The sequence below is a fragment of the Excalfactoria chinensis genome, chromosome 4 (genome assembly GCF_039878825.1).
Source record: "Excalfactoria chinensis isolate bCotChi1 chromosome 4, bCotChi1.hap2, whole genome shotgun sequence".
Taxonomy (NCBI): domain Eukaryota; kingdom Metazoa; phylum Chordata; class Aves; order Galliformes; family Phasianidae; genus Excalfactoria; species Excalfactoria chinensis.
The window spans coordinates 73,072,052-73,095,695 of record NC_092828.1 but is presented as its reverse complement, the minus strand read 5'-3'; the positions used below and the strand labels follow the sequence as shown (position 1 = coordinate 73,095,695).

The window sequence follows — 23,644 nt, the reverse complement described above, 5'->3', positions numbered from 1 at the left end:
ACATTTAAATGAAATTACAGTATAAGAAATCAGACCTGAAGAGATCGTTTGCGTGTTTCTCAGATACAAAGTCACTGTATTGATGACCAAAGATTGTGATTGCAATGCTCTCTGAGCTACACTGCAGCCCTCAGTGGAACCATAGTTTAACTATGCACTTTTCCACCACCTGTGTTTTCAGTTCCCAGAGTTGAGCTTTCTGGAAGAGCTGTTTGTGAATGTGATGCCAGTACCATCATCAATGTAACTTGCTCCTTATTTGGCCTGTGTACTGAGTGTGCAGCCTTGAGTACCAAAGCAAATACTGCAGTCTTAACATCACCAGCAGGGGCTATAGCTACCCTTCCTTAGCATCCCCTGTCCAGTTAGGCAGATATTAATGAAGGATCTGGTTCTTTGAATACTAGCTTAGCCACCTCTGTTTGATGTACTCCTGTTCTCTTGATTGTTTGTAAAAGGTGAATTGTTGAGTTCTGGAGGCTAATAGAGAACTTGCAGCACCCAGAGGTGCTATGTTTCTTTTGGCTACCAAATACCATTTGGAGGCAGACTTGCTGGAATTCACTCTGTCAGTGTGGAAAGTTACCACTACCAAAGCTCTGAGTCTGTAGTCTGATGAAGAATTTGTCCTCTGCCAAATTCTTGTTACTCAGCACAGAGCAGAGATTTACATGTTATCCGTGTTTCACAGAGCTTAGCTTTAAATCTTAAAATATGGCAATTTGTGCTTATGATGCTGGAGGTGACTTGTTTAAAACCTACTGTTGAGATAAATGCTTTTACAAGAATGGAGAGAGGATGGGCTAGAATTTGGTCCCTCAAGTCTATGCTAGTGCTTGTTATATTAGCAGTATTAATGTCTGCAATCTACAGCCTCCATCCTGCCCCTCTTAGATTTCCTCTCTATTCTTTATAATTCATACTGCATATTGTCCGTTCTTGTCCTTTCCAAGCCGTCCTCCCCCAGCTCATCTAAGGCTCACATAAAGTTCACATGAGCAGAGTCAATTTATTGCAATGTTCATATTTCAGCGAGTGGGTCATACTGGACAGGGCTGCAATAGAAAAGCAGCAGTGGGCAGCTGTTTCCCATTTACTCATACATAACCTCCACAGCACTGTCAGCAGAATACTAAACAAGGTTTTAGCATCTGCTATTTTGATTGGTTGATTATCAGCCAATTGCTCTCGGATTCCAAGATTGACGAAGTGTCTGCATATCTCATTAGCAGGGTTAGCAAATCACTGCCACAGCAAAATCTCAGCTGCTTTTAGCTGTAGAACGCAGTTGTTGGTTGCAATTATCTGCTTCCTGTGACTTCTTTTGCCATGGGCTCTCCTCTGTTTCACAGGGGCTATAGGAAAGCTCTATGTCATACTAGGTTGAAAAGAGATGGTCACTCTTACAGAAAATGAATCTGCCTTTTCCTGGTTAAAAACAAAAGCAACTAACAACACAAGAAGCTTTAGCTTCTGTCTCCAGTGCAGAAATTTATTGGCTGATTCACTCTTGCTGGCTTGGAGTGACATCTAGGTATCCATGCATGTACTTCAGGTATAACCCCAAGAACATCCCAAAAGCTTTTGGTTGGAGCTCCCTGAAGCTCTCACAACTCAACTTTTTCACCCACTGTATGTTCTGGTGAGCAGTAGCTGCTCAACTGGAAGTAAGGAAAAGTGAGGGGAAAAACCACGCTGGGAGGGATGGATGCAGTCCTGTAAATCCTATAATTAGAGTGTCATTTTCTTTCTGCACTTGGTTTTGTGTCCTCCCAGCATAACCTGGTTAACCATACTCTCATCCTGCCAAAAGCAGAGCTGTTAGGAAAAAGAAACACGCAAAAAACCCCCCAACAAAACAACACCCTGTCACAGTGAAGGTTCTTTCCTGCAGTATATTTACAAATACTTCAGGAAGCCTAGTTTTAAATAAAACAGTTACCATAAATTAAGAGGACAGATAGCAAAAGTCAGATGTATTTTCTATACTGCGATTTTGGCTTGGAAAATTACTCTGATAATTTTTCCTGTTACTTCTAGTGTTGTTGCTAAAAATCCACTGTGCAAGTCAAGTCTAGGAAGTGTCTAAACACCTTGCAATGTAAAAAAACTCTACTACTTTACATGTACGTTCTCTGGAAGGGAATTCAAACCTCCGAATCTTCCTGATCGAGCTGATCTCATTTAAAGTAGCTGGAAGATTTGTACTGCTATTTTTTCTAGCCATAAAATTTATCTGACCTTTTAACGATGAGAGGTATTTCTTTTTCAGTGACTATAATACTACAAGCTACCCTCATATTGTATAAAATATACCCATAGTTTGTGATGCATGGCCTGTGATTTAGGGTCTTCTGTCAGAAAATAATTCCTCCAAGCAGGATAATTGTTTTAAAGAAACAGAAACAATAGATATTTATTTATAGCTCTTTGTCACAGAAAAGCTAAGTCTCAGACCTAATTGTAAGATAAGGTCCACAAATGAATTGCTCAGTTCAAAGGGAACCCATGTTAATAACATTTTGGTACATCTGTCTCTATATTCAGCAGTCAGGACTGTCACTTTTGGAGACAAATACTATTTTTTCTGGTATTGGGACAGTTTTCTCAGCTCTGCTAACATGTAATGATTCTCTGAGTTCCCCTGCTTGTAACTGTCAGGGCACATCAGATTCACTGCCATCTGAGGTAAGACTTGTTTTATGTATCTGACAAGAAACGTTGAAATGTCTGGGGTGCTTCAGGTAATTCATCTGAGAAAGAGGGTGAGTTTCCTGCACAGGAAACATGTTAACGTGCCTAGAAGAACTACAAAGAAGCAAATGATAAGAGTGCATGGGAGTAGAGAAATTCCAGTGCCACTTTATTCAAGCAGCAAGAGAAGCATTTCAGTTGTTACAGTCCGATCTTGTTTAGGTCTCAATACACCAAAATACCCCACAGCGCTCCTAATAGCCTGAGCATGGTTTTCATTTTCTCACACAGAAGACTCTTTGTCCCTGTTTCAATCTTGAAGGCAACCAGTCTGTTAGAGAGGATGAAGCTGTTAAAGTAGCATCCCTACTGAAGACGCTTGGCAGTAAAGGTAGTCATAGGCTTTAACACAGCATCATTTGGTTTACTCTACTCCTGATTTTCACCCAAAGTTTCTTTAGTAGTGTGAAGTGTGCAAAGGAAAGCCAAGGCCTTTTCAGAAGGAAAGATTGTCTAAAATGTTGAAACATGGAGATAAGCTGCGCTTAAATCTAAGCAGTATGCCAATTATTGCTGTCTTGATAATGATGGGAGATATGATTTGCTTGTTTTGAGTGGTACATAGATCTGAACTGGACTGAGTTTCTGATTGAGATTTGGATACCAGGCCTGGAGCTAGTACTGTGAGCAAGCAATAATGGTAACAAGCTCAGAGAATTAGCATCGGAGGTACAGGGCTATGTTTCTGTGCCCTGCACAAAATACGAGGCTGAAATGCTCTGAGTATGGATGAAATAATGTGACTGTCTCAAAAAGCATTGCAGAACTGGTCAGTGGATAATGGATAATGAAAATGGATAAAGAAAATGGATATCCATCGTTTCCTTCTATTATCTACTTAGCACTTCTGTTTCCCCCAGAGAACAATGGGATGCTGTCAGTTTTCATGCAGCTGTGGTTAAAAGATCTGTATTTATTTTTTGATCCCACTGTTCTAGTACTCTGAATTGCTATTAGACTGTCACAGTCCAGCTTACCTACAACAGTCTTCTGTGGCCTTCATCTTCCCATGATGGTTTAAACTGGAAGTTTGGACACCTTCTATCTTATCTTGCAAGTAACTATAATAGCATAATATATACATATACATACATATATATATATATATATATATATTTTTTTTTTTTCCTAGAGATTATTCCTACTTGCTGCTAAATTGAATATATGGCCTGTTTCTGGCTAAAGGTCTGAGCTTTGTTCTAGATTTCTCTCCTAGATCCATCCCAGATTCTTAGTTTTCAGTGCCTCAGTTTGCCACTTGTGAAACTGACTGAATTCCTTGTTCTCCAGCCTTTCTGACTGTTGGACTTTTAATACATATGATTATAGCTACCTGTCCTTTTTTCCAGGGACATATGTGGTCTTTCATATTCTTTTTTTCTCTTGAATACTTTGGTTTACACATTTATTTCTATGTATTGCATCATGGAAAAACCGGTGCTTGGCAACACAAATGATCACAACGTATTACCAGCCCTTAATGAACTTCACTGGACATCTCCAGGTAAGGGGCGCAGCTGCCAAACTGATATTTCCTACAGGAAATGTTCTGTCTCTCCTCTGATTACTCCCTCCCCTTCATTTGGAAAATCTGTGATAATTAAATCACTCCAAAGGAAGGTGAGCTGTTGCAATAATTCATTTAATAATTCAGCAGAAGCCCTAGATTTATTTATTTTATTTATTTTGCACAAATGAAATTTTCCCTGTTCACAAAAGATCAGCTCCCAGGCTACCTGCTTACTCACACAACCCTTTCTTAATTAGATGGCAGAAACTATCAAAGAATGGTCCATCACCACAGATGACCTTAGGGAAACAAAAGGGCTTTTCACTGAAGAGGTCCTGGTAACCCTGCCATAAAGAAGAGATTGAGATTCATTGCTGAAAGAAGATATGAATGTAATTGCTGTTTGGCCGCTAACTACAGACATCATCTCCTGTTCTCAGGCAGCAGAGACAGAAGATGGGCTCAGCTGTTACACTGTGGCACCCCTTGACTTCCTTCTTTTTTCCCATCACACAGCTTTGCTTCTCTTCGCTTTGGTAGGTATTTAAATACCTGAATGAAGTTTGAATTATTGTCATCTTGGACACAAAGAGCAATGAAGCTTGGTTTGCAAAGTATATTGTTTTCCTTTGTAGCTTGAAAAGTTCCTATGTAAGTGCAAGCAGATGCTTTTTTGCATTGCATAGTCCAGCTACTCCAGTGGGATGTAGCATGTGCCACATGAAAAGAGAGACACAGACATGATGATTTCTGTTGTTTATATCTTTAGATTAACCCGGGATATTTTTGCATTAAAAATCATAGTGGTATAACAGCTGTTAGCCCCAAATCCACGGTGAAATGTTCTAAGATGTTCATTGCACCCTACAACTTTTTGAAGGGAGATTGTGATGAGGAGAGGCTTGCTCTCTTCTCCCATGCAACAAACAGGACCCGAGGAATTGGCCGCAAGTTGTATCAGATGAGGTTTAGACTAGACATAGGGAAAAACTTTTTCTCTTAGAGAGTGGTCAGGCACTGGAATGGCTGCCAAGGGAGGTGGTGGAGCTGCCTTCCCTGGCAGTGTTCAACAGGCATCTGGATGAGGAGCTACAAGATATGGTTTAGTGGTTTTCTGTAGCTAAGGTAATAGGAGGACTGTTGGACTAAATGATCTTGTAGGTCCTTTCCAACCTTGTCATTCGATGATTCTATGAAGAGGATCCAGCTAGGGACCTGATATCTAAACATTCCTTTTGCCTTTCAGTAGCCATTTATCTATCAAAGAGAAATTCTACATAGCTAGGATTTCAGTTTTATGTTATCTGGAAGACGTTGTGCCATCTTTTGTACCTGGACTGAGGCAGGCTTTATATTATCGGCACTGCAACAGCACCTGATGCTCATCAGTGCTGTGAAATCTATGCCAGCTGGTGGGTTGAAAGAGGAGTGGGCAAGGAATATTGTATACAAAAATATCAGAGAAAAACTATTACATCCTTTGGTTTATGGCAATGAACTATTCTTTGTCAACCTGTCGCCTTTCCCCCTGTGGATAACTTGAGAAATCTCTGCTAAATTACCTCTATGACCTATTCAATGAATTACAACAACTCTCTAGAGGTTCTCCTCCCTTATCTTTAAGGGCTGGAGGTACTGCTTCCCTTCAGTTAACATTCTCTGCAACATGGTGACCCATTGCCTCTGAATTCAAAGTACATTTGGATTCATAATAGAAACATCTGTGAGTTCTTATTGAAGCTTTCCTCTAGCTGTATTCAGAAGCTTCTGATAAGCTAGACAAGGAGATTCCATCTGAATAACAGGACTCCTTTTTCCTTGCTCATTTCTGTGTTTAGAAGTTTCTGAAGTGCAGAAGGTAGAACCACATTTCTGTTTTTATTTATGTCTGTGAAATCCCTGCAGTGATAAAGCATCAGCTCAGCTCTCAACAAGTACAGGATCTGGCTGACATTTAAACTCTCAGCAATAACAATTTCATTAACTTTGAGATTTCTGCTACTGAAAAGGAATGTATTGACATGCTAGAAGCCAAAAATATCAACCGTATCTTCAGTACATATCCCATTATGTTGTTTTGGTACTCGTTTGTAAACATCATGAGGCAGTAATCAACAGGAGTATCCAGTGGGAACCACTTTATATAGTGGATTCTAGTTGGAAGTTGAAGACTCCAAAACATTCTGTAAGTTACTTGACAGTAAATGTTATACAAAAAGTATTTTGAATAGGGTATAAAGATGACCCAAACTTCACAGCATAGGGCAAATGCTGACTATCAGGGGTTGGCAAACAAATCGAGGTACAAACTGATGTACATCTGTGCCCAAATGTTACTTCTCACATTTTACACTGTCTTCAGAACCCTCTGTCTTTTGTATATGGGACAAAGAACCAGAAGAACTCCGACCTGAGCTATGTTTCTAGCCAGCTAAATCAGTGTTATCTGTTGGTCTCCTGATTGTCTGGTGACAAAACGTTTCCTCCTTAAAATCAGCCCAAACTCGCACATTTTAATTTTGTGGAAAAGGGCAAACATCTTTGTCATGTTTCCACCAAATGACAGCTTGCCTATCCCTTACAAATCAGGATTTGTTCTCCTGTTTCTAGAGAAAGAGACTACAGCCCTGTGGCACAGCGATATCAGATTAGCCCTCTGCAGGCATGACTCTCACATGTAGTTTTCTGAACAGTAGTTTTCCTTAAGGAGCCTGAGGGGGAAAAAAGAGGGAAAAATAGGGGAGATGCTAAAGGCCTTAACTTTCCAGGAAGTTGATTTATATTCTTATACCAACAGAAGGCAAACATAGTTATCTTGACTCCTACATTTACTAGACTTTGACTACCATTCCTTACAGACAAAAGATCGCAGATCTTGAGAACCTACAATGGTAGGGAAGGAAAACTGCAATCCTATATAGAAAAATGCTGTAACACTTAATGTTCAAGAATTCTAATTTTTCTACCATAACTTGATTCTGGTAAACACAGGGGAAAAAAACAGAAATTATTCCACCCAATTTCTGTTAGGTATTGTGAGCAGCCCCACCTGGTTTCTGCTTTTAACCAATTCTTGCCAACAAGTCTTGGTTGAAATGGTATGTAAGCACTTACTAAGGATGTGTTGCTTGGTATAATTTGGAGGTTATTTTCCATTCTATTTAGTTGTCAAGAATTGGGAGTTAGGATCATATTTTTGTATGTGGTAAATTGGTACATCTCTTTGTGCTAAAGGTCTAGTTTCTCATGACTGCTTTTCATACTACATCATCAGAATAAGGTAACAAAATGATGGCTTGAGATACTTGAGGTAAAGACATCAAGCAGAGTCTAAACGAGGTCTTTATAAGCATTACAGAGCTTTTTTTATATCACTATCATTTTGCCACCAGTAGAACTTAATACTTTTGTCTGTCATTTATTAGGTCAAGTGACAGCTTTCCAACCACCTCCTATTTCCCCTGCCAATCCATCTCTCTCTGATACAGTGACAAAGAGAAAGCTCTGTCAGTAAACCATGTTGTGATGGTTCTCCTGTGTAGAGGAAGGTATTTGAGTCAGGGAACTTTCCCAACACAGCATAGTGGGTTGGCTCTTCACTATCTTATTTTACTTCATTTGTCTCATTTTATTTCTAATAATTCTTTGTTACTAGGGTCATCTCTTTCCCTACCCTTATGCTAGCAGATAACCTGGAAAACAACTTATTTCCAATATCTGCTTGACCTTAGGCATTGATTACATTTATTTTATTTTTTTTTTTTAAGAGCAGTTTTTTTTTTTTTCTTGCATGTAAGTCCCTCCCCTTGCTTTAGCCTTCTGTCTATGCTATACTTGCTCTCATTGCTCTAACTCACCCCTGCTTTCCACCTCTTCTGCAGCATCACAGCTCCGTTGGCAGTGGGCCACCTAGCACTCCAGATGGCTGGCACTTGCTGCTTCTGCCACAGGCTGAGGTAATGAGCTAGTTATTTCAGAAACAAATCCAACGCTATTTACTTCAGGGAATGGTGACACCAGAATAAGTTATTACATGCCTCATTTCTGAAGGATGTGTTCCCCGCTAGTTAAGATCTCTTTCAGTAAGGTTCATCTAAATCTGCTCTATAACTCCCGGACTTAGATATGGAACAGGCTATTTTCTGATGAAGGTATAGTAGCACCTCTCCTCCACTTAAGGACTGCTCATGCTTAGTATTATCCACATCATAGGTGTTTTTTCCAGCTAGTGTGAAGAACATAAGGGAACTAAAGCTCTCTTGCTAGACTGTGTGATGCAGCCTATCCCAGTGTGGGAGTAAATTACTGGTACTCGCTTAGAATGGTGTTACTTTTACTCATACTGTATTCGATGTTCCAGTGCTCTAAAATTCCTGCTTCCTTAAATTCAAGGAGTTAGGTCATGTATATTGCAGACTTTCCTCATGGATTCCATTGTGTGGTCTCTGGATACTCTGTAACCAGTAGAGATTTCACAATAATTGAGCCAAACCAATGAGTATTTTGCTTCTGCTGTGGGTGAAACAGAAATATATATATATATATTCCTAGAAATGAGTTGTGATCTGTGGGAAAGGAAGCAATAGCAGGTGGAGTAGTCACTGCATGGTAGAGGTTGAATGTGTGGTGGGGCAGCAGTGATTAAAAATTATGCCACTTGTGGGATGTTGATACTCTGCTGATTGTGCCTAAACTGCAGAGGTATGGTAGAAGTTGAAACTGATGGGCAGTTGTTTCCTGTTAACAAATACTCCTTGCCTCGGGGTTTGTTGAGTTCCTTTCCTTATAGCACAAACACAACTAGTGAGTTATCATCCATCCCTGTCACAGCACGAGCTCACCCTGGTGAATGCAACCTGCTGCTCTGTACCAAATTTGACACACACAGTGACACCTCTAACATCTACAGCCTGCTAAATCCTGCAGTGGATTAAAAATGTAGTTACAGCAGCTGCTATGAATATTAAAAAGCTGCCTTCTGAAATCTAATTGCATCTCTTTGAATTGCTAGCTATTTGGCCGATGTAAATTGAATAATTTAATGCTAATCTCTATTCTGGAAGAGAAGGTAGAAAGCAGCCCGCCAATGAAATATTTCCAAATCCTAATTTAAAACAATAGTTCAGTGAATGGGATCTCCTGTCTCCTCCCCTGCTAATTAGCAGGATGTTGCTGTAATCTCTTCCCTCACTGTAACTCAGCTCCTCCCTTAATGACTCCAAAATGGTTACTTTTTCAGTAGTCTTTCCCTGCTGTGTTCTGCTTGGTACTGATCACTCTGTACTTGTGAGGATAAAAAGTGTGAGTATTGTGCGTTGTGACTTGTCTGAATGTGAGTTCTGGCACTAGTCCTCTAGGTCCTGTTGTGTACCTGGGAACCTTCGTCCTGTGTCTTGATGGTCTGAAATAAAGCACTGCTCCTACTAAGGAGGCTTTTACTCGTGCCCTGTCAGGTCTGCCAAACCTGCTGCCCTCCAGCTTTTAAAAATCTAGGGAGACTCCAAATGATTTCACAGCCTTCCAAATGTTATCTGCACAGAAACCTTAAACCCTCTCATTCCATGAATTGTTGGTGGGAGGGAAATATCTGAGCAGTAATTTGCAGCTCAGATTAGGGGTTATCCTACAGCTGGACAGAAGGAAATCTCAAGTATGGGGGCATTTTAAAAGTGTTATCTGGGCATGAGGATTTATTGTCTGTCTGAATTGGCAGTGTATAATATAAACCTATACTTCAGACAGTGATGCTTAAAGGAAACTGGTCCTCTGCAGGGCTTTTGGAAGAATAAAGGAAAACTGAGACTGTTAAATGACAGCAATCTATTGACCATGAGCATGTTGTGTGAGCTTCTCATGCTTCAGCACTGAGAAGCCAGTAAAAATTGTATAGAACGAGTTAAGCTATGAAAATGGGTTGTTACAGGGATGTCACTAATACAGTGTGGCTGCAGCAGGGTTTAAAACAGCTGGATGTCTCCTGTAGCCTCTCCTTTGAATGTTTAATTACAAGGACAAAGCTTCATCCGACTCTTACTGCTACCCACACTACTGGTCTGCACAGCTCAACAGCTGCTACAAGCTCCTTAGCGGGTTGCCATCTGCTGGCATTGCCTTTAACTGCTTCCTCTTGAGGCAGCAAAAGGAAGGGCACTTACAAAGTACGGGGAAGCAAGTCTGACCTGTAAATGCCTGATAACTTGTTTTCTGTAAGTGTTTAAATCCTTTAAGCAATTGTCTGTGTTGGTTTAGCAGGCCTTGCATTAAGGGGAAGAAAGCTATGTTGGTGTATGAGGAGCCTGTTCATGGTGCCTGTTGCAACTTGAAATGACTTCTTACCACCCAATGGGCTACATGAAACAAAACAGTTATTAGCTTCTGCAAAGCCTTCCTTTGGTTTGAAGTGAATCAAACAAGTCACATCACAGATTGTTTCAATGCAGTGCGAAGCTATAACTCCATCTCCAGGATTTGTTTCCCCCCAGATACAGCTCAGATCCCAAGTCTGAGCAAGGGTCATTCTGCTTTCCAAGATCCTGTAACGTGCAAAATCAAACAAACAAAAACAAATCTGTTCCTTTTTCACTTTAGGGATGCTAAATCACTTAATTGTAATGTGCAAGTGGAGAAAGATCTGTGTAAATCTGTCTGCATCTTTGTCAAGAAGCAGCAGTCCAGCCAACTAAGACACTCGAGGTATCTGAGGTGTTGTTAGGTTTTTGTAAGTGTACTCTTGATGTGTGCTGAAACTTGAAGGGAGAATAACCAGGTTATAGAACTTGATTTCCTAACAAGAAGTTAAAACAGATCTATCAGCTACTGGTTCCTTTGAATCAAATCACTATCGTTAAATACTTAACCACACTGTTCAGCTTTACCTGAATTTCTGATCATAAGTGATCTGATGGACTAACTGTTGTGCCTGCAAATCCTTTTTGGCGTCTCACAGCACATGCTACAGCACTGCTAGTGAAGCATGGAGGCTGCTTATCGGTGCCTTATGTCCTCCCTTTCTGGGGAACAAATAATATGCCTGAAAGCTGCACTCCCTCCAAATTGATGAGTCCTCGAAAGGGAATTGCTTCGCACTCCCGATACTCAATTTTGCCACAGGGTGGCATCGTTGCTGTCTTACTGATACCTGCAGCCCGAGGAATCAGCCCAGAAACGTGAATGCGGTTTGCACCGAGGTTTTTACGGAGGTCCCGACGATGACTGCTGCGGGTTCTTGAGCTTTGATGGAGGTACTACGCAGTTCGCTGCTGCTTTGTGAGGCACGACGGAGGTACCCTCTGTGCGCTGAACTTACGCATTCAGTCTCATGTGTGGCTCACTACTTCCTCTTACATACGCCAACCTCACAGGGAACCAGTCTGCACTGGTGTTACTCCTGGGAATGGCCTGGATGTAATGTGGATGCTCCACTCTTCTGTGATTAACACTGCAAAAAGTAAAACGAGATCTCTCTTCAGGTTCCCCTTTCACACCTCCATGGAAAATGCAAGGAAGGAGACTTAAAGTGGATATCCCAAAGAGGTGGATAGGAATTGTACCTTAAAAGTAAAGAAACTCAAAACTGAGTGGGATTACAGGGTCAAAAAGCAAGGCAAACACTGCTTTTAAATACTGGCTTTCAGAATGAGGCCACAAATTGGGGAATCAGTCCAGTCAGCAGTGCTGGGGCGTGGATCGATGCAGAGTTACCACAATGAAACAAGTCATGACTGTGCCCAGGGGACATGCAAAAACTATTCATGTTATGCTCTGGGCCTTGAATCAGTCTTGAATAAAAGATACTTGAGAAGTGCTCCATCTGCTTTCAGCGTTAACTGAGGATCCAGCTGAAAATGTTTGTTGAATTGTTTGATGAGTGTAACCCACCTAAGCAGCTAAGCAATTTAATTTTCTAAATGGAAGCAGAATAAAACATCAACTCAGAACTGCAAAGCACTTAATGGGTGCAAAGGACAAAACTGTTAGTATTTATGACTGTGGCTTGTTTCTGTAGCGTGATTGCAATCAGCTGAACAGCCTTTCTCCAGGGGCTGTAACAAAGTAGGAGATGAACAAAAGTAGTGGCTGTGATACATGTGGGTAAACCTGTCTGTTCATTAGCCCATGATATAAAGGCAGTATGGTGACATTCTGCTGGGATTTGGTATGTACTCAGCACTGGGAACTGAAACCTGCTGTTGCAGGAGTACCTTCACTTTGCAGCTCAGCAGATGCTAACAGAGAAGAGAATGGTGGCTGTGACCACCTGGACCCTCAGTAAAGCCAGTGTGTTTCTTTTATCCTTTTCTTATGGCTAGCAAGGATTGAATCTGGCGTTTTGCACTATTCTGGCATTTCATCAGTTGATTTTTCTGACTTGAGCCACTTGCCTTTAGATGTCCCTTGTAAAGATCTCCCTCAAGTTCACAGTGAGTGGAGAGCAGGTCCCATGTGCACATGCTAGGGCTTGTTTTTCTGGAGTTTGATGTCACATGAAATATCTGTATTTCTGTATGCCTTCTGAGTAGAACCTTTTTGGCTCCAGCTCTAGTGATTAATAAGTGCTCAGAGGTGTGGAGTATAAAATGGAAGCCTTTTCTAACTGGTGCCTGAAATCCTATAATCTTTGCTTGTTCTGAGTGGTTGTTCATAGTTGGTTCAGGGTAACCTTTATGAGATCTTGTTAAACTGAATGTACAGGTAATTACACCTATACATGAGAGATCAAGACTATCTTTTAATCTGGTTCGTGCTCCAAACCTTGACTATGAGTCCTGATGTTCTGGTACAGTTCTTCTGTTCAATTAAACAGTGGTTTACAAACTTTTCTAGGCTAGGGGTTTCTTATAATGGGGAATAAATAACCCAAGAGTAGCACATAGAATTTTTTTTATCTTACACTGGAGGAAAGGTTTGTAATAAACAGAATGTACATAATATAGAAACAGCATCGGAATCAACATTGGAGTTTCTGGTGTCAGCTTTTTGATCAGTAAAATCACCATCATTGAATCTTAAAATGGCTCGAGTTGGAAGGGAACTTAAAGACCATCTAGTTCCAAACCCTGCTGTGGGCTGGGTTGCCATCCACCAGCTCAGGCTGCCCAGGGTCCCATCCAGTCTAGCCTTGAGCACCTCCAGGGATGGGGCACCCACAGCTCTCTGGGCAGCAGTGCCAGGGCCTCACCACCCTCTGTGTAAAGAATTTTCTCCTAATATCTAATCTAATCATCTGGTAATCCTGAGATGTTAAACAGTCATCTGGTTTTCAGCAAGCTGTTCCTTAAAAAAAACCCACAAAACCAACAACAACAAAACCCCTGGACTAGACAAAGAAAACCTCAAATCAAAACCTGCTACTGAAATGCTACTACTAAAATGATCAGCATGAAAGCACTGATAGTCATTGCTTCCCAGCAGGATGAGATGCCTGTTTCCAGTGAGTCAGTTCAGAGGCATCAATGGATTAGTAGGCTGCCCTATGCTTTTCATGGTGGTTCTGCTGTAGACAAGGAAAAATCTACCTCACGTTGCAGATGAACTGCAGAAGTTTAGATCATAATTTCAGTATTTTAAATAGAGTTATCTGGAAGGCCATGTCTTAGGCTTCTATACCTCAGCCTTTGTTTTGAAGATGAAACATACAGGTAGCTCTTTGTAGGTTCTCTAAAGGTATCTAAAGTCCCTGGATGTATTAATAGCTGCTAGGGACAGGACTTTGCATTGCCACCAGAAACCAATGATATTGCTGGCTCATGCATGCAAGACCCAGCTTTTCAAAGCCTGATCTGGGAAAAGAATCAGATTTGTTTTAGTTCAATGTAGTGTTTGCAGAGCTGGCTCCCCCAGCTGGAGGAAGGTGACTGACGATGTCAGCGCCAGCCTTGTGTGCTGTAGTGTGTTTTACTGTTTGTTCCATTTTGATTGACTGTAACAAGTCTGTCCTTCTAGAGTGAGACTGCATCAGTGCAAATAAGGAATCTCTATTTACTGGTGTTTAAACAATTATCATTTAGTGTGCTTGTGTATTTTGATCTGTAAGTGATTCTGAGCAGTTAAATTTTCATTTTAAAGCAATGATTTTCAATAATTTTTTAAAGATAAATGTTCCTGAAGAATAATGGCAAATTTAGCTGAGCAGTATCTGCAGCAATGAAAAAATCATAATTTACTCCTGTTCTCTGTGAAATTTTTGGATAAAACATTGTCTTATTGCTCTCATAGGATGGTTCTAATAGCACAAAAGAAGTGTTTTCCCACTCTCTTCTGTCATGGAGAGTATAAAAGCATCAGAGCTGCCACTCTTAGCTCTGATTGTTTGTAGGTGGGAAAGCTGAATGACAATTGTTCTACTGTGTAGCTGACAGTTCAGCACTACTGCACAACAGCTGAGAATCTGTGCTTTAAATACCAATCTTCTGCCAGTGGACAGGTTTCCTCAGAACCTTGTGGCTTCCCTGGGATTTCATCACCTGTGCTCTATCAGATATGTTGGCAAAACATAATCTGTATCTGAAGGTGAGCTCTCTACAAGTAATGGGTGTGTGCTCCAAAGACAATGGGCCTCAGTCAGGGGTACCTGTGGGTTGCATGTTGTGGTATATGGACATGAGAAATGCTTGGGACTATGGAAAAGGAAAATCTGTCCAAGCAGGGGACTTCTGTGGCATTAGAATGAGTTGATTCAAAACCGAACTTACCTTTCTTCCTTGCTTATGACCCCTTCTTTGCCTCCTCTCATAGTTCTGAAACCTTTGTAGACATGTAGTCCCTGTCCATCACATAGGACAATCACGATTTCTTTCAGCTCCAAAGTTCAAAATGAGCCTCAGAGGCTGAGAGCTCCAGGTTGCTGCAATTCGTCCTTTTATTACCTCTTGTCTTCGTCCAATGCTGTGCTGCAGAGTTTAAAAAAATTCCTAATGTCTCCAGAAGCCACTGAAGGTATTTTTCATCTTCTATTGAAAATTATAGTCTTGTAGGGCAATTATCAAGAAGGTAGCAGTCTTGATCATGAGTCTCCTATGTACTATGATGCAGCCATGGACAACCTCTGAGAAAGGAGACATCTAGATTTCTTGTGGTTTCATCTGTCATGACGTTGGCTGGGACTTGCAGACCATATATCATGCTTAGCTTGGTCAGCAGAAACATACTGACAACCTCTGTGAGCTTCTGCATGTCCCCCAAGGTAGAGGCAATGCATGTGGCAGATGTTTCCTTGGCTTTCTGCAAGCTCTATAAATTGCTGTTGAGGGAAAACTGTGTCACTGAGCTGCCACCAAAGTTTGCCTTGTGGAACCCACTGGATGTGGCAGGATTTATAAAAGGATACCTTGGATGAGGGTGTTTCATTTTCTCTATCAGGGAATTTGTGTTCAGCCATGGAAAACTGATTCATCTACGTGATTTGTTGCTTGTAGAACAGAGGGAATAAGCCAGATGAAATCTAATGTAAAAGGTATTTTTTGGATGAGCGTTGTGCTTTTCAGTGCTTTCTCATATCTGGATGTGTTGGGAATGTCTTCAGTGAGTCACTGAATTAATTCTTTGTGCTGCATTGTTTCCAGATACTTAAAAAGGGTTTATTAGCACAGGGAATGGCCTTTTCGCTTGTAGCGTGTTTCTTGTTGATCCCCCAGAGGATGAAATAGCCCCTTTCTCCTAAATTTCAGCAGGAGTTTAACTGATGCCAAAGTAATCTACTGAAGCTGAGGGGGATTGCCAAGGGTGTGGGGCTGCAGCAGCACAGAAGCATTGACTCATCACAGTTGGAGGCTGTCTCCAGAGGAGTGACGGGTCCCACCCAAAGGGTGTTGTTGCTGTGGGATGCAGGTGAGACCCTCACGTTCCCTGGCTGCTGCAGGTGGCCTTGGAGCCCAGCCAAACTCATTGGAATCTACAGCTTCCAGCCTTTCCTCCTTCAGACAGAAAACTCCATCCCTCCTGTTCCCTGGGGTTTTCAATTATTCAGGCTACAGATGGGTCTATACAGCCTCTGCAGATGGTTATAGGGCAAGGAGTGGGGCAGCTATGCTGTGAAGGTACACCTCCTTTCCCAGCAGTAAGTTGACTTTGGCTCACGAGCTTTGGTATTTAAAAGACTTTCAGATGTGTGTGGTCCCTATAAAAATAAATCTGCAATGGAAATTAATGTGTGGTGAAAGTCTGTGAAGTGCCCATTGCTTATAGTACTATGTAGAAGAGACTTAACTCTATGGGCTGATATAGGATAGTTCTTCAATGAACTATCAGCTCCTCAGGTTTAAAGGCTGTTGCTCTATAGTTTCAGAAGTGAGTTACTGGCTTTGTGGATCCTTGGTTTTGACTGCCTCAACACATTTGACAGAGCCCTGAAATAGTCATTTGTGATTTCAGAGTGCTTTGGCATAAAGATCTCATCCAACAAAGCTTTGAAAGGAGGGATCAGACACGACATTTTCAAAGCAGTCCAGAAGCATGGAGGTGAAAATAAGAAAGTTAAACATGCATCTGCATAGACTGACTTGACAATGATGATCCAAGTCTTCCTACAAGAGCAGTGATCGCTTGATTTAATTTTTTCCAGAAATTTTATCTGTGGTGCAGTCAGACTTCAGCTGATTAGCATCCTTACACTGTGATGTGCTATGAACAAACAAAGTTTTTATAGAGTTCAGGACGTTATTATTAGCAAGGCATTGGAAGTTCTACATAGAAATTACTTAAGACTGACTCCTGATAATAGAAACCGGATTTTCTATGTATATGTGGGGAAGTTAGCACAGAAGAAGTAACAAAATCTTTTTTATCTGCACTCTGCTCTTCTCTGAACTATCACAGTTGCCTGGCAATGCCAACAAACATGTCTTTTCCCAGATTTAGTTACATAGGCAGAAGTCTAAATGTTAGCTTCCTGGAGGAAAGATGATTCACCTGATTTAAAGTAGGTATTTGAATCTGAAAAGCTATATTTATCTTTCCTTTATAGCAAGATGAGGCTATTGATGGGAAGAGGAAGAATTTTTCCAGTTCTCGGTATCTCACGCTGCCTAAAATGGTTTAGATTTGTCTCAGGGAATTATTCTCTTCTGAAGTAAATAGGTTTTGACCAACATTAACTCCTTGAGGCCAGCAAAGAAGTATTCATCAAGAAAGGGTTGTTTATTTCTGTGCCATATTGCCCAGCCAGTGTCTGTAGGATGAGATGATTCTGCTTTCATTTGCAGAGAAACAAATGTGGTGTGATTCCACTGGGAATGTCACGTCAATCTGGCCTCAGGGCTCTTCATCTCCAATGATGCCCTGGCTGCTGAGATTCTTCTTGCCCGTGGCGGGATTAAAGGGGGACAACTGTACTTCCCGTGATTTGGGAACCTTATACAAATAACTGGGTTACACCAAAGATGAACATTGTTACCACTGACTGTAGAAGCCTTACCCTTCAGTCAGGAACAAATAGCAGGTTTCTTGCCAGAGTAAATGCGCTTAAACCTGAATGCTTTTAAAAGCACCTGCCCGTGCTCAAAAGTTTCTGGTAGAGTCCTGAGCAAGCACGTCCATATACACACATTTCATTTTCTCTTTGGTGGATGAGGTTTCAGGGTTAGAAAGAAGAGCTGTATTTTAATACTGCTTGAGACTATTTGCTGACTTCATAAACTCCATGGAAGTCAAACTTGGGAGATAAGTTGTACAGTTCCACAGACTGCATGAATCTACATCACCCTTCCACATTGCCCCTAACTAGTATCCAAATGCCTTAGGCATGCACCACTGAAGACTAAATTTTATTTCCTTTCCTATATTTTTGCTGTTACTGTGCTGAGCATATGTATAATAATTCATGTCTTTGCATTTTAAAAATATGAGAACTTAGTACAGTGTCTTATATAGTATAGGGAAGAACTGTTTATCGTGGACAGATTAAACACGCGGTGATGAATGTCCATATATCTAATTTGGGAATGGGAAGGAGAATCCTTGAAGTGCCTCCTGCTGCCTGTGTCTATGTGCAGAGACCGAAACACACCCAGGTCTTGCTCTTCGCTGTGGTCCCCTCAAGTGCTTGAGGAGGGAGAGTAGATCTGTGGTTTCCTCTATAGTGATTCCACGAAGCACAAAGGGAGCAGATGACAGCTTTTGCAGAGGATGCAAGGGAACCTTATATGAATGAAAAGAGGGTTTCAGGGAAGAAGAAAACTTTTTCACAACTGTTATGTGTGAAAATTGCTGGGAAGAGGTGCTTTGAGTGGATTTGTCAGCACTGCCTGGACAGTCATCTAAAGGGCAGACAAAGCTGGACTAAGTACTATTATATATATATATTTTTTTTCCTGTTTAAATGTATAATGTGCCAGAATGAAGAAAATCTGATATTTTCATTCAAAACAGACAGAGCTTTGTTAGGAAAGATTTCCTTCTACACATGGGAAGATCCTCCCATTTCCAAGCCTTATTCTCATTTAAAATAAAGATAATATCAGCACCAGCAGGGTTAGGAGTGGGGTTTGCAGTGCTGCTCCTCTACATACGGGATGGAAATCTCTCTTACAAAGCAGGTGGAAGATTTTGTTGTCTCAGGGAAAGAGGTTAGTGCCATTTTGGAACAGCTGAATTCTCCTGCAGTTGAGTCCAATTTTTTTTTGTTGTTGTTTGTTTGGGATTTAAGCCAAATTGAATCTGTTGGGTTAGGTTTGTGTTGATTGACTCCATCCCGAACCCCTTGGGTACTTGAATTCAGAGCTTTGCTTTTGACTTATGTCCAGTGTTAACAGAGAAAAATTATTCAAGTGCGCTGCATATGTAACCACCAAGTCAATTGTCCCTTCCCGCTTGCCAGTGTAAACCATGAATGCTGTGTGAAACCAGTACAGCAGCAGAACTGGGCCCAGTGCCACTGGTTAACTTTTTCTTAAGTTGCTTTACTAGCACACTAAAGCCTTGTGCCAGCAACCGTAGGACATATTAAGCTAGTAGCCATGACCTCCCCATACTGTAATCCTATAAAATTAGTGTTTGTCTAATTATGTTCTATTTTCAGTGGGGCCAGATGCTTTCTTGGTGAAGTTAAAGCCAAGGAGAAATTTACTTCCTTCAGAACACAAGCCCCAAACTTGCCCCTTTAAACTTTTTTGCTTAACCATCTATTAACATATCCAGAGCTAGAATGAACACACCCTTTTTTTTTTCCCCCTCAGATACAGAGAAGACTGCAATAAGATGAATGATGATTAGAGTAAAAGCCGTTGAGGCAAAGTTACCATGAAGGGATCGAACAAGGCACTAGGACCTAGGAGGCGTCTCATCCACCCTGGCAGGAATTTCTTGCTTGGAGCTCAGACAACAAAGGCAGAGCGAGCCTGGTTTTCTTTCTCTCAGCATCTCCACCCTGCGCGCTGAAAACCGGTGAGTAGAGCTCTTTCGAGTGACTTGCATGCAGAAAAGTAGCAGATGTCAGATGGAAGGAGGAATCTTTCTTTTAGTACCTTACAGCATCTGCAGTTCATTTTTAAACAAAACCCCCGAATCCTCCGTTTCATTCCCGAAGTTGCTTGGATGTTTCATTGTTCAGTACGTGTCACCCGACTGAATATACCCCAGCTGGCATTGTGCAGAAAACGTTCCTAACTTGGGGTTTCTCTGCAGATTGCCTGCATTGTCATCTGCTTTACCGCAGGCTGAGGACAATGATTTTTCCCCGTTCAGGTCACGGTGACATTGTAAAGCACAGCGAAGCAGCGGTTCTGGCAAATGTGAGGGGTGGGGAACTGATAGCAACAGCTTTTCCTAGATTTGTACCTGGCTGCCAAGTGTGGGATGTAAATCCTATTTCTACCTCGTGTTAACATGCAAGCAACATATGTGAGTTGCGTGTTCCTAGTTTACGGAGGGAATTAAAGAGCAGGACTGGGGGGATTTCTCCTCCTTTTGTGTTGGGGTTTGGTGCAGGGGGGGAGGTTGTTCTTAAGCATAAACTAAAGACCATGCAGAAATTCCTGATTACTGTCTGTCAGCTCAAGTCTGCTTTTCTGAGCTCTTCCTTTGCGCTAGGAGCCCCCCTGCGCTCAGAACAATGAAAGGTGAGCTGGCAGGGGCGGCGTGTCCCTTGGGCAGGGGGCACTTCCAGCAATTAAATCACTTAAGACCAGGAGGGGGGGGTGGGATTGGAAGAGTTGGAAATAGCTTCTTTATTTTCTCTTCCTCATTAAATGGGGAGCAGAAATGCAATTCAGAGGAGGCTCAGGCTGCTGAAAAGAGCTCATAGAAGCCTCATTTCAATGACAGATTTTTCTTTCCAGTCATTTCTTCTTAGAGATGTAGGCTGGTCCTGGGAATTGATTGATGGGCTAGGAGGGGGCTGCGGATAGGGGGAGGGGTGGGATGGATCTCATTGTTAACCCTTATTGAACAGGCTGTCACAAAGAAACTGCTTAGTCCCCTGCGACCATTCTTTCATAAATACCAGTTTATTCTAATGTTAAATATTCAGATGCTCTGATTCCTTCCGTGATTCGACAGATTGAAGGGCTGACTCACTGGGATCTCCTTGTTTTCTGTTGCCAAAGGAAACCTCACAGGGCTCAGAGGTTTAATTCACTGCCAACTGGTGTTTGGATGAGTTTTTGGAGGCTGAGATGCAACTCTCTTTGGCCTCAAGTCCCAATTTACTACACTTTGAAAACTCCCAGGTGCAGGAGCAGACTGCTGTCTAGCAATATGTTCCCTGGCCCTAGTAATTGGATCCCTTTCACAGCGAGGACCCCTCCTACCCTCAGTCCCCAGAATCAATACAAATCTGGGTCAGGGGAGGGGATGCTTCCCAAATAAATCTGGCCTGCTCCAGATGCAGCTCTCACATTAGTGTCATTTTTCTTGCTGGACTGTTGCTCTGCTTGGCTCTAACCTGTCCTTTTCACACTCCTTTTCTCCCCATCTTCCTGCTCAGCTTCAGATCTTTAGGGTTCACCAAACTATGGAACTTGATTTTGGACACTTTGACGAACGAGACAAGGCGTCCAGAAACATGCGAGGCTCACGTATGAATGGGTTGCCCAGCCCCACTCACAGTGCTCATTGTAGCTTCTACAGAACCAGGACCTTACAGGCACTGAGTAATGAGAAGAAAGCCAAGAAGGTGCGTTTCTATCGCAACGGGGACCGCTACTTCAAGGGAATTGTATATGCTGTGTCTTCCGACCGCTTCCGAAGTTTTGATGCTCTCCTGGCTGACCTGACCCGGTCCCTGTCTGACAACATTAATCTGCCTCAGGGAGTCCGTTACATTTACACCATTGATGGATCGCGGAAGATTGGAAGCATGGATGAGCTGGAGGAAGGTAATTGGCATTGCTGGCTGGTGCAGTGAGGAGGCGGGGTGGGAAGGGGGCTACACCACTTCTGCCTGTTCTTAAGGTCACATTTCCTGCAGGCCTGGGGATGCTTCTGCCCCTCTGTGCTGAACTTGCCCCCGCTTATTCCCTGCACAGAGATGCAGAGCAGTGTGGCAGCCCTCAGGGTGCCTCCAGCATGCTCACTCTAGTGCAGATGCAGAGCTTGAGGGGTGTGTCTTACTCTCGACTAGACATGGCTGCATGCATGGCTGAAGGGGCTGTCTGAGGGCATCCCTGTGTCTGTCCGGACTGGGCTAGGGTCCCACGGGGGTTGGATGCATGAAAGTAGAAAGTGCTATGATAGTATGTGTGGTGGGGTCATGCAGTATGTATGTAACAAGATTTCTGCACAATGTATGATGGGGGTAGGAGGGATTTATGCACAGTGTGTAGTAAGGGTGTGCAGTGTGTAGGGCTCGTGAACAATGTGTATGGGAGCATTGGCTGAGATGTGCAGGGGGTTACGGAATGTTGGGATGGGGGAGTGGGTGAGTGTGTTTAAGGGGGTATGTTAGTGGCTCAGACAGCATTTGAGGAGGGTTGAGGGGTGTGTCAGGAGCTCATGCATTGTGTTCAGGGGGCAATTAAAGATCAACACATGTACATGGATAGGGAGTGTTGAGAGGGGTTTCACTTGGTGAAATCTGAGGTTTTATACATAGAGATGTGCGGGAGAAGTTGTAAGGAAGGTTCCTGGAGGGGGTTCATGCTCAGGGGGAGTGTTGGAGGGATTACGCTCAGGGAATGTTGTAGTGGGATGATGGGCTTTGTGTGTAAGAGGTGGTGCTGGAGTATTGCTGCATAGTGATGTGTAATGAAGGAGTGTTGGGGGGGGGGGCTCATATGCTGTGTATGAGTAGGGTTCATGTGGGGCATGTATAGAAGGTAGGTATATTGGAATGTCCAAATTGGGCATGTATAGAAGGTAGGTATATTTGAATGTCCAAATGGAGCGTGCGTGTGCAAGGAAGTGTATTTCAGGAGTGTTTCTACAGAGACTGTGTGCTGATGTGGGCCAGGCTGCTGTGGTAGTTTTGTGGGAAAGTGTGGGAAGGCATCTCATGCATGGAAAAAAAGGTGTGAGTGTACAGGAGATGCTTGGTGCCTCTCTGTTTTTAGAGGGGCTGGCAGTGTGCCTGTTCCTTTGAGCTTCACCTGGGCTATGGGATGAAGGAGTTACTATGGAGCTCAGCCCCTGCAGTGGTGGGTTGCTGCTGTGGGTGCTGCCAGGAGGATGCCCAGGGCAAAAATCACTGCATGGCCATTCCTGCATCCTTGCCTGAGGCACAGCCACAGGTGAGCTCTGCTGGTGGCATAGCTTGAGCAGGGCGCATGGAGAATGCCCACAGTTACTCTGCTTTTCTCTTCCTGGACCAATTCAGACACTCCATCCTTTGTTTGGGCCTGGAATACCCTGATTATCTCATTGCAGGAGAGGTGCTTTCCTCTCTTCTTTGTTTTCTTCCAAGTAGATGATCTGGGAGATGTGGTGATCAGAAGAACCACGAAGCTTCTGCTTTAATACGACAGTAATGTAAGCCCCTGAATTGCTGGGGCAACCTCAGCAGGGAATTGCCATGTGACCTTGACTTTAGTCTCTTTTCCTTATCGTCAAGTGGGATCTCATTTCCCCAAAATAGTTTGTGGGGAAAAGCACACAATGGAAAAATAACATTTTTCATAGAAGGGTTTCACTTGGAACAAGTTAACGCTTTTCATGGAGATGATGCAATCCTTGTAGAGTTATTCTCAGCTGAGTTACAATACAGCTGTCAAACAGGGGTGTGGCCTCCCCTTATGGCAGAGATTCTGCCATCTTTTTCTCATCTCTTTTAATATGGCCACAGCCTATCCCTAATGACAGCTCTCAGCCCTTCTTTTTTTTTTTTCTTTTTTTCTTTCTTTTTTTCTTTCTTTTTGTCAGAAGTTAACAAGACTTAAATAATTACACTTGTTTTACAACAAAATTTGTGCTGCAGAAAGTACCTAGTTCTTCAGAATACATTGTTTTACTGGT

At 42.3% G+C, this 23,644-nt stretch overlaps 1 protein-coding gene across 4 annotated transcripts in view; it reads left to right on the top strand.

Moving 5' to 3' along the window:
* Window positions 1-23,644, top strand: part of DCX (doublecortin) — a 127,118-nt gene that overhangs the window by 28,102 nt on the left and 75,372 nt on the right. For all 4 annotated transcript variants that reach the window (XM_072336730.1, XM_072336728.1, XM_072336731.1 and 1 more), the window contains exons 2-3: window positions 19,435-19,642; window positions 21,183-21,573. In XM_072336730.1, coding sequence (XP_072192831.1) covers window positions 21,210-21,573 — 364 coding nt within the window. In that variant the 5' untranslated portion in view covers window positions 19,435-19,642; window positions 21,183-21,209. The remainder of the gene's footprint in view (window positions 1-19,434; window positions 19,643-21,182; window positions 21,574-23,644) is intronic.